Consider the following 11,129-nt stretch of genomic DNA (forward strand, 5'->3'; position numbering starts at 1 on the left):
GCTTCATGTCATAGAGCAAGTCGGCCTGTGTAGCTGTCTTCAACTATTGAGGTCAGCTTGGGTTTCTACATTGTTGACTCAAAAAACAGCACCTGAGACAGTGGACCATAAGACATCAGAGCGCTGAAACATTATCCTCTCACAGGCTGAAATACAATACATTTGGAATGAACTCATATTTTATGTAACAAAACAGCAGAACTGAGCAGAAGGTTATAAGCTGACAATTTTGGCTAAACATGAACTTTTTAATAAATATGACAGAGGATAAGATTCAAAACTGACGGAATGAGAGATGAGGAGATACAAAACAACATTTTGAAGAAGTCAACAAACTGAGTTCTTCTTTCACCTGCTTCTAACCCACATTGGGGAGTTTGAACACGGCAGAGGTCAACATCAGCACTATCACTGAACCGCACTTGATTGAGGCAAGTTCCCTGTTTCTTTGCTCACTCAACCCTCAGTACTGTCCAAAACTCAGAGCGAAATTCACACATTTTGCCTGTGATCTTAAGCCACTCCAATCTGAATCTGTGAAAATAAACTGCTCACTCAAAGCTACCTTGAGCACAAATTTAGCTCAAGGCAAGAACAACTCTCCCCTACTCAAAAGACAGAAGTGTTGCCAGCAAAAAAAAACCAATCCCTTTTTTTAAAAAAGTGTTGTTTTTGTTTTTTGTGTAAAAAGTAGTTTGATATGACTGATTTGGAGTTCAAAATAAATGTTGTATTAAGATTATGAATAACCCAAGCGATCTAACAGGTTGCTGTCAGCATCCCTAAGTTGCAGACTATGGTTGATTTCATACTTTGACTCAAAAGTTCCTAAAGTTGCTTATGTTCACAAATATGTATCATACTGACCAGAATCAGACAAACTGTTTCTCATTTAATTTTTTTTAGAATTATAATTATTATTATTATAATTTTTTTATAAAATTATAACTGACATGTGACTCTAATCAGGGACGTAATATTCCAGCAGCTCTAGTCTGCAACTCCACCACATCACTGTATAAACTGATTATTACTTATTTTATATTATATATTATATATAGGGTCACTAACTCTGGTCTTTTGTGGTAAAGGCTACTAAAAAAAGGCATTAAACTTAATTTTTAGGAGGGTATTTTTCAAATGTTGTAGATTGAGACTGTGCAGATTTCAGTGATTTCTGTTGTTGAAGAGATGGACAGACTACTGTGTGTAAATCAAGTTGATTCAAGTCAAATTTGTTAATCATCAAAACAAAAAATTCTTTACAATCTGCACAACATATGGTTCATTTAAATTGAAGTGTTGTGAGGTGGGATTACCATAATACTCTGAGCCATAATACCCATGGTCAGTGTCAATAAATGTGTTAATTCACAAGCAACCTAAGACATAAAACAATCACCCATGCCATGAAAGATTGAGCAGACACAGATGACCTTTGTATTGGAGCCTGTCTCCCTTGAAACTCAGCTGACTCAAATTTGGGAGAAAAGGAAGTGTTTTACCCTCCTCCTTTCACCTCTCTCTTTCTCTCTCTCCCTTTGTGTTTCTTACTTACACACACACACACACACACACACAGAGGCACACTCACACACTCCCCTCCTTGTGGCTCATTAATCAACGACAGATTATCAGGAAAGTGACACCTTCATGATTACGATGTTTCTGTGAAACTTTTTAATATGAGTTTAGTTGGAAAGCAGATGCAAATTAGCAGGCTTACCTCAAAGTGCAACACAGTTATTATTCAGATTACAGTAGTTTGACGTCGATGCCATCTGACAATAAATAAAACATTTAAAAAAAGAACCTTAAATACATAACTAAATGAACATAAAACCAAAGATCTTTATGGTTACATGTAGGACTCCAAAGTTGAATTGTGATACAATCATAATTGCCCCATTAGTTAGTCTAATTCCAGTGAAGCAGTTGATTTATGCTACTCATCAATATGATGGATGCTCCTACACTAGATCACTGCTGAACGCTGCTATCTGTCCTAATCTATACAGTGAAATCATCTTCAGGTTGTTCATTAATCTGGATAATTTAGAACTGATAATAACTCGTTGATCATTGTGTTTAATTTCACAACAAAAAAAGAGAAAGAATGAGACCATTATAGGCAAAGCTCCTTTGTCCTGAACTGGAATAGCATCTTATCCCTCACTTGCTCCAGTTTTAAACGCAGAGCATCCCTGCTTCCCCACATCTGTCCAAGAAAAAAAGAAAAAAAAAAAAAGAAGAAGAAGAAGCTTCTGTTTTAATCTTTTAACGCTAAACAAGCATGAACTCCTGCCGTCTCCTTCATTTTCCGTCTAAAAGCATATACTAGTGCGCCTAAATATTTTATTATAGGCGTCCGATAACACTGGGTAACGCAGTGGATAATGAAAAGGTATACAGGGGGGGTATGTGGGCAGTATAGTTTAGTGAATGTGCCGATCAGATGCTTCCACTGTCTCCAGCCTAATTCTATACGCGCAGGGGTAGAGGTCGGTGCAAAGGGCAATAAAGAAAAGTATTACAGAATATATCTCTATGAAAGAATGCATGCCAAGTATGCGTGTATGAGTGCGCGCCTGTTTGTGTGTGAGTGTGTGAGTGTGTGTGTGTTTGTGCTGTCAGGTGCGCTCCCACATCTCCAAAATCAACGTGTCAACACTTTCTGTTTCATCCACAGGGTGTGATGTTGAAGATAAATTGGGTCCCGCCCTGCCTTAATGCACTACGTGCCACATTAACCCCAATGAATTTAAAAAAAGAAAAAGTCTAAATTAATAAGACAAAAGTGTGTGTGTGCGTCTGTGAGAGTGAGTGTATGGTTGAGCGGTTCAGACGGGTTGTTAATGTTAAGGTGGCATTAGAGTTAATGCAAATTAAAAAGCGCTGGCTGATCCCTTTTGACCCCCCCACCCCCCCGTTCACAGCGTTAATGCGGTCATTTGCTTGGAGGTACTAACCCCCTATAATTCAATTTGTCAAAATGAAAGAGAGAACAGACATTTTTATACAGCCCACCCTGCCGCCCCTCCACCACACCTTCCTCGCAAAATAAAAACAGAGAAAAAGAAAGACAAAAGTTAGACTACTTAACCGACGCTCTCCGCGTCCCTATTTCTGTTTATTACTTCTTTCATCTGTAAATGAAAGCGAGCAATTATTGCAAGGTGCCCGTATCATATTATTATGTTGGCCCCGGTCCCCTAGATAGTCATCAATCACTCTCAATCGACCTGTCACCGGCAGGCAGAGATCCAGCTGGAGAGGAGCGAAGGAGGAGAAGGAGGAGGGAGAGAAGGGAGGAGGAGTACATCATCATTAATTTGAGGAGTGACCCCCGGGGCTATCCACATGTCTCAACCCGGGATTCTCCAAGCAACCGGCGCACCGGCGAGCGAGTTTGGAGCTTTTTGGGCTGTTTTGGTTAGTTTCACCATTTTACACTGAAACAAAACACGCGTGCATTACAGAAAGGGAGGGAGGGATGCTGAGATAGATAGATAGATAGATAGATAAGATAGATTAGATTAGATTTAGATAGATAGATAGATAATAGACTTAGACTAGAATAGATAGATACATATGTTTTATTCCTGAGCACATCTCGGGGTTTGCACCAATAATAGTGTGAAGTTCACGTGCAGAGGCGCAAAGTTCATTCAAACGACATCCTATTAAGCACTGTTGGGGAAGCATTGGGGTAATTATTACAACACCCCAGGGACTCATTGCTCCAGGTGGATGAGCATAATGTGAAACCAAATGATGATCTGTTTTTAAGTTGGCAATTAAATTTGAAATAATGATAAGAATAATCTAAACATTATATATATATTCATATTTGTGCATTTGCAAATGCATTTGTTTTCGTGAACGTATTTTCTTAAACTGCTGATGGGCTGAAACTTGTTTCTCTGCTCAGTATGAAAATATTCTTTACTAATTAATTTGAAATCAATTAGTTCCCCGTGTGATTAGCATCAGTGCGCAGGAATGATAAGAATGGGCTTAATTAGGCCTAATGCATTTAAACCGATACATACGTTTGCATATTCAAGACATTGATTGGCCTAATTGATTGATTGGGAAAGCAAATGAATCTCCAGGACATCTTTTTTTTTTCTTTTAAGTTATCCCTCCCCATGTACCCTGTCATAGATTTTTTTGTTTGATTCTTCTTTCTGTTTTCGTCGTCATCCTGAGAAAGGAAGTGCATATTAAAGTTACAGTCTGGTCATTTTTAGAGTGGGAAACTTCTGACGTCAGAGTCGCCGCCGTTTAAAACAACCTGCCTCTGCTGCTGACGTCTTTTATACTACTTTTTTATAAGGCAAAAATATGTATCTGACAACAAAGTGATTATTCCAGGCGAAGAAAGTCTACGTCGCCTTAATGCATGTATCTATTTCTAAGGGTCTTAAGAAAGAAAAGGGAACGCTACAAGATTTTCTTACTTTATTTTTTTATTTTTTTTCCCCGTTGAAAGGCGTTTGAGTGGGGGGCATTTTACACAAATTAAACATGCTACTCTGCTTCGCCCTATAAGCATCCTAGGAGTCTGTGCTTACCAATCAATTGGTACAGTCAAACAGAGCCGCAGCCTGCGTTAGAGTGGAGACCTTCAGTCTCGCTTTATTTCTGGATATTGGGGGACCTCTCTACCATGTCATATCCACAATTTGGATATCCCTATTCGTCTGCTCCACAAGTAAGTTCATGCAGCCGCCTTTTGTTCATTTAATGTGTTGTTTTGGTTTTCATATCGCAGCGATTGATTGACTCATCGATTTAAGCGTGATCCTTTTACGCGTTTTGGCCAAGAATCAGGGAAGCTGTCACAGTCCTTTCGGAAATCGGAAAGGTATTGCGTTACAGACAGTGATAGCTGTGTTCCTGCAGCGGTAGAAAAGGGGTAAGAAGAGGATAACCAAAAAAACAGCGTAACCCCCGACCTCCCGATCACTGATTTCTGCAAGATAATAGCCGCTCTGTAATGTCAACCATATGTTTATCTGCGCTGGAACACACATGGCAACTTGTTCTGCACACGCTGTGTGTGCTTTGCGCCATAACACGGCTGCTGTTTTGTTTTGGCTTTGAGCCATAAAAAATCATTTGGGCATTACTTTTGGTATTACTGGGCGATGCTGGGAAAACATGTCTTGTCTGTGTGTAACGCATGTGTTTCATCTGGAGCAAAGCTAACAGACGAGTCGTTTTTGGACACGTTTTACGCGCACATTACCACAAGAATATCATTCTTTATCAAATATCAGCCTTTCCAAGCCATTTGATGTTGAATTTGAGTTTTTATAGATTGAAATTCTGGAAAAAAAAAATGTGCGAGTTCATGTGAGCAAAATCATCTATTGTCAAAAACTTACTAACAGGTTTAATTCCTCGGACACTTAAACAATGTTTGAAACATAATCGTGTTTATTTGTCTGACACGATTTTTTTCTTATTAAAAAATACAAATAAAAGTTATAAACTAACTTCCAGATCAAAGTGCTTAAGAGTAACATTTGATTTAGTTTCAATGTAGAATCAAATGAAGCATACCAGTAACTTTTTTTAAAAAGATCAATTCTCTCTCGGTCTCCACCCAGTTCCTGATGACAACCAACTCTCTGACCACTTGCTGCGAGTCCACCGGCAGATCCATAGCCGACTCTGGTGTAGCGGCGTCCGGGCAGACACCGGTCTACTGTCCCGTGTACGAGAGCCGGCTGCTGGCCACGGCGAGGCATGAACTCAGCTCAGCCGCCGCTCTGGGCGTGTACGGGAGCCCCTACACTGGCGGTCAAGGCTATGGGAATTACGTTACATACGGCACGGACGCCTCGGCTTTCTACTCGCTGGTAAGCCCTTCATATGATCCTTCTTGGCATTGATTAATGGAGCCGCAGGGTGCTGACGCTTGAGCCAGGCGCACCTCTCCTCCTTTTTTATGCTCCACACCGCAAAATACCTACCTTTTACAGTAGGTGATTTATCCTCATATCACCCTTAGAGCCAACGTTTCTTTAGTAATTGAAAAATACTTCTCAGCAGGGCAAGATAGGCTCACTTTCTTGAGTCAGAGTTTGCTTTGAGACAAACTGTTTTGAAGAAACAAGGCAGAAAAAAAAAGTTAAATCGTTTCATTAATACTGAGACAAACTGGTTTACGTTGGAAATGAGTTGATTTTTTACAAACTTTGAAGACTCAGCATTTAATGACATTATCAAAATGCTGTTAAAAATGAATTCTGAAGTATAGGAGACCCCAGCAGAAATATATGGGCCTCTAAAATCTAAGAATGCAGTTTGTTCCAGCTGGTTTAGTGTTCACATACATTAAGTGCAAACATGCCTGGTAAAATTGTGGTGAGAAGACTATTAAAAAAGCTATATGATTTTGGAATTGATGATTTGTTCTATAATAATTGAAAAAAAAGAAACTCTCCTGGAGCTCTCTCACAGATTTATTTGCTCAGATCCCTGCGATGAACAAGCTTATAAACCTGTTCCGTTAAAAGCTTATTTCTAATCTTTTTATCTTTATAATTTTTCAGCACCAAGTGAGTCATTTATGTAACAAAACAAATGTCCTGTTTGTGTTACTCTTTAAAACTCTTGTCTTTGTGTATGATTGCAGGGCACGTTTGATACTAAAGATGCCACAGCTTCTGCACATGCAGGAATAACCCAGGCAACAGCCTACTATCCTTATGATCCTACTTTGGGACAGTATCAGTATGACAGGTATGTTGTTTCTGTGAAAATGTTACTTTTGTTGATATTTCTAACGTTAAACCACCATGAGTGAACTGTATGGTTTAATATAATGTAGTACAGCATGGAGAATCAATGTGTCCCGTAAGGATTAGATCAGACCTTTATTGAGTTGAGTCCAGTGTCACACAGGTTTCCAGGCTTATGTCAGCTGCTTTAAGTGGCTAAAACAGGATGTGATCAACATTTAGGCAGCCGATAACTCTTAAAGTACTGTGCACTAGTGAAGGCTGAGTTTTCCCAGCATTAAATCAACCACCCCTGAGAGGTCAAGGTCATTCTCATCACGTCCAGCAACACTGGGTGATCACCTTCATCTCATGACACATTTCTTCCCTGATGAGGTGATGTGCTTCAGAAGACCCATGCCCCTCTCAGAAAGACATGAGGCCTCTTTAGTGCTGTGAAGAGCATGCCTGCCATATCGAAAGGTCCTCCCAATAATGAGATGACATCCCAATGAAGTCTGCGATGTGCTGAAAATGTATGGCATGAATGACAACTACACCTGATTCGGTTAATTGTGATCAGCATGCTCTTTGAACTGAAGCAGCCACTTCAAGGAAGCCAGCGCTAACAGAACAGCCTGGGATAGCACAGAAAACGCTCTTGTTTTCTTAATATTGTGTGTTAATTGACCAGCAAAGTGTCATATTGATTAGCTTCATAGCAAAATGAGAGTTCACTTAATCCAGCTTCTTTTACCAATCACTCTAAATTCAGTATGAAGTGCAATAGGTGTCAGCAGGAGTGCCATTAAGTGCACATGCAGCAAAAGGCCTAGATCTACGGCGAAACAGAATTAGCGGCACTGAGAGAAACATTCAGGCCTACAGCACTACCACTCTGTCTGCGCCCGTCTTTCACCTGAGGGCTCATCATTACACTCAATAAAGCAATTTTACAGTCTACTTTATCTAACAACACGGGGTATGGAAAGGTGCAGCGCTCCTCTCCTTTTGATTCCCTTAGCAGTGCTTGACCTGCACTACGCTATACGGAGCAATAAAGGCCTCATAAAAGCCTCCCCTGAGAGGACTTTTACAGCTCACTGCTGACTGAAAATCAACACCGTGCATTTTAAATGTAGGTCTATGGTTGGAGAGGTTAGCGAGGGAGTCGTAAACTGCACTAAGAATTGTTTTAATACATTGACACTGAAAAAAATATATATCTGTATACAGCAGTCCAGATACACTTGTCATTATTACTGGCAAAACAGTTTACTTGGTAGAATCATTTATATATTTCCAAAAGATACTGATAGCAGATTTACTTTAGATAACAGTTTAGACGCTGCAGAGGTATTGTCGGAAGGGTTTCAGGGAAGTTAAGTAAAACAAAGTCACCCCTGTCTTCCATCTTGGACACTATACTGCCCATAATCCTAGTAGGTCCAATGCTTATATCAACAATACATACTGTATGGTGTGTTTAAAGGGGGCTGGTTTAGTCCTTACCCGCCCCTCTCCTGTACTTAATTTATTATGTCTCTTAACTGACATTTGTTTGCGATGTCTACTTTTAATTTGCAGATCTTAAAACAGTTCTAGCAGCAGAGAGGTTTATGAGTGGGACTGTTGAGCTTATAGTGCACGTTATGCATAAATTTAAGAAGATTCCAGGAAGCAGATGGCTCTGTCATGGTTTTCAGGAGATAAACTGCCAGGACAGCACATTCGAAATTGTCATGCAACAAGCATCACGTATTATGTTTACTTTCTCGTAACCATCGTGGTTGTGTTCTTCTCATTAACAGATATGGTTCCATGGACGGGGGAACGAGGCGGAAGAACGCCACACGTGAGACAACCAGCACGCTGAAGGCCTGGCTGCAGGAGCACAGGAAGAACCCGTATCCAACTAAAGGGGAGAAGATCATGCTGGCCATCATCACCAAGATGACCCTGACGCAGGTCTCCACCTGGTTCGCAAATGCCAGGAGGAGGCTCAAGAAGGAGAACAAGATGACCTGGCCGCCCAGAAACAAGGGCTCAGAGGAGAAGAGATATGATGAGGATGAGGATGGGTCTCAGGAGGAGCAGATAAAAAGCGAGAACAATGAGGATGGTTAGTGTCACAATGTCGTGTTGTTCTGTAGAAATAAAGACTATAAAGCTTAATGCTGAATTATTTTTAGTATATTACAGGCATCTTTTGTCTCAAAAGCATGTTTAAAAACTACGTATTCATGACATCTGCTCTTTAAAGTGTCTTTGTGGTTGCGATAATGGCACTTTTTTGAAATAGAAACATTCTTAACCATTCTTTTAACTTTAGCTTGCAATGAGAGCACGTGTAAATAGCCAGTTTTAGCAACTGTTTCTCTATTACTATCACAGTTATTCACGTGGAGTGATCAGCATGAATCAATATAAGCGTTGAAGAACAACTAAGAGAACAATAACAATGATCACACTCCTAGCACAGATACTGAAAACTTAAATCTGCTCACATCAGATACGCTATAAACTGGTTTCTTTTGTTTTAAAAATGGCTCATTGGAATGAGATTTGATAAAATATACTATGAGTGATTTGATTCTCTAAAACCCCATAAGTCTTACATCTTATTTTATTTTAAATAGCCATAATTAAACAAAGAAAAGTATTTGTATGATGCTGTTATTGTTATAAACTGCATCATACTGATAATAAGTAACCAAGGACAAAGAGGCCTTACAATTTGTTTAGTTCAACATTTTATTATTTTAATGTGCACTGTGCTAAAAAAAAAAGATGTATTTGTATTTTTTTAAAATGGAACTACATCAGCAGAGTATGATGACTTTGGTCATCATAACAAACGTTAAACTCTGGACAGGCCTCTGTCAGTTTCACACATGGATATAATGGATCAAACTAAGCTTAGGTTCCTTTTTAATGTTGAGGTTGTTCTTTCTTTTTGAGCTGATCATGACTTAACATTTCTGATGGGCTTAAATTCATAAAGTTAATATTTGAAGTCGTTCATAAATTAATGTATGTGGGGGGAACTTGATTTATGATGAGACTGATTGTTTAAAAAAAAATGTTTTCCTCATGACGGTCACCGGCTGAATATTTATTTGCCACAATCAGGCTGTAAACATGACTCCCTTGATTCAACTCGAACAACTGTAATTTTACCCGTGTGATTCCAAGTCCAACTCTTGACTCCAGAGTCAGATCTGAAGCCACATCTTCCACTAACATGCTTGCTCTCTCCTCTCTGTTCTCTTCCTCCCAGAGACCAGAAGTCGGCCTGATAAAGACCTCCAGCTGAGCGACTTGGACGATTTCGACACGCTGGAGTCTGAGAGCTCGGAGTGTGAGCTGAAGCACCGATACCACATGAACACACACATGTCCACGACGGGCGACTGCCCCAGCGAACACCTCATCAAGGACTCGTCTCTGAAAATCTCCATCCCTGTTTCTCTGGGAGGGGAGCAGGACTTGAGCAAAGGCTGTCTCAAAACGAACCCGGAGGATTTCCAAGCGGACAGCAGACAGCAGGTGAAAGCATGCTATAACCAACAGCAGCAGCAGCAGCAGCAGCAAGGGCACCAGATATTAGACGGAAAACCTCGGATCTGGTCTTTGGCCCAAACTGCAACGTCCCTGAACCAGACTGAGTACCCATCCTGCATGCTGAGGTGCCAGCCGCCGCCCTCCTCCCTCAGCCCATCCCCCGCCGCTACCTCACCCGTGACCGGCCTGGACAACAGGCAGGACTCGCCGGTCACGACCCTGAGAAACTGGGTGGACGGGGTTTTCCACGACCCCTTGTTCAGGCACAGCACTTTGAGCCAGGCTCTGACCAACACCACCGTCTCTTGGACCACGAACACCAAAGGCGCCATTCTGGAGGCTGAGAGGAGCTCGGCGGCCTTGCAGCAGCAGCAGCAGCATCACGACTCCTCCAAAGACAGTGCCATGACTTTCCCAAAAACTATCAACAAACTTTTCTGCTCCTAACGAAACCAAATTACCCTTTTATTGCAAAAAGAGAGAGACTCTTTGTGTGACTGACTGAAAGTAGGATGGAAAAGCCTATTTCGTCTCCATGATTCCTTCATTAAGTTTCATTCGTTTTGTTTTTTTTTGTTTTTTAAAAAAAAAGCAATGGTAGCTATATACTGTTACACCAGTGAAATATCCGGATCTGTTTGGCTTGTTTGATTCAACGCACGCACAAAACGTATCGAAATGTATAACTAAAAGTTTACATATTGGGGATAAAAAAAAAATAGGCCTAAGGTTTACATGATTTTTATTTTTTTTTTTACTTCTTTCTTTACTATGCGCATGCAAATGTAATTGAATATTATTTAGGTCTCAGCAGTTGAGTATCATTATTAA

General features: G+C 40.4%; 1 protein-coding gene across 1 annotated transcript; it reads left to right on the forward strand.

The window, feature by feature from the left end:
- The first annotated feature begins 4,672 nt into the window (after positions 1-4,672).
- Positions 4,673-10,745, forward strand: irx4a (iroquois homeobox 4a). The gene is made up of 5 exons (XM_035672899.1): positions 4,673-4,717; positions 5,619-5,870; positions 6,650-6,756; positions 8,546-8,856; positions 10,015-10,745. Exons 1-5 carry the CDS (start codon positions 4,673-4,675, stop codon positions 10,743-10,745), a joined length of 1,446 nt encoding a protein of 481 aa, XP_035528792.1.
- The last annotated feature ends 384 nt before the right edge of the window (positions 10,746-11,129 follow it).

The sequence above is a fragment of the Morone saxatilis genome, unplaced genomic scaffold (assembly GCF_004916995.1).
Source record: "Morone saxatilis isolate NCDOM2014 unplaced genomic scaffold, NCSU_SB_2.0 Contig24, whole genome shotgun sequence".
NCBI classification, from domain to species: domain Eukaryota; kingdom Metazoa; phylum Chordata; class Actinopteri; family Moronidae; genus Morone; species Morone saxatilis.

Bases quoted from the DNA above. Each gene is read 5' to 3' on its own strand.
- irx4a (XM_035672899.1), top strand. From the start codon at position 4,673: ATGTCATATCCACAATTTGGATATCCCTATTCGTCTGCTCCACAA. The intron at 5,871-6,649 runs GTAAGCCCTTCA...GTATGATTGCAG, and splicing joins CCTCGGCTTTCTACTCGCTG to GGCACGTTTGATACTAAAGA. The intron at 8,857-10,014 runs GTTAGTGTCACA...TCTTCCTCCCAG, and splicing joins AAGCGAGAACAATGAGGATG to AGACCAGAAGTCGGCCTGAT.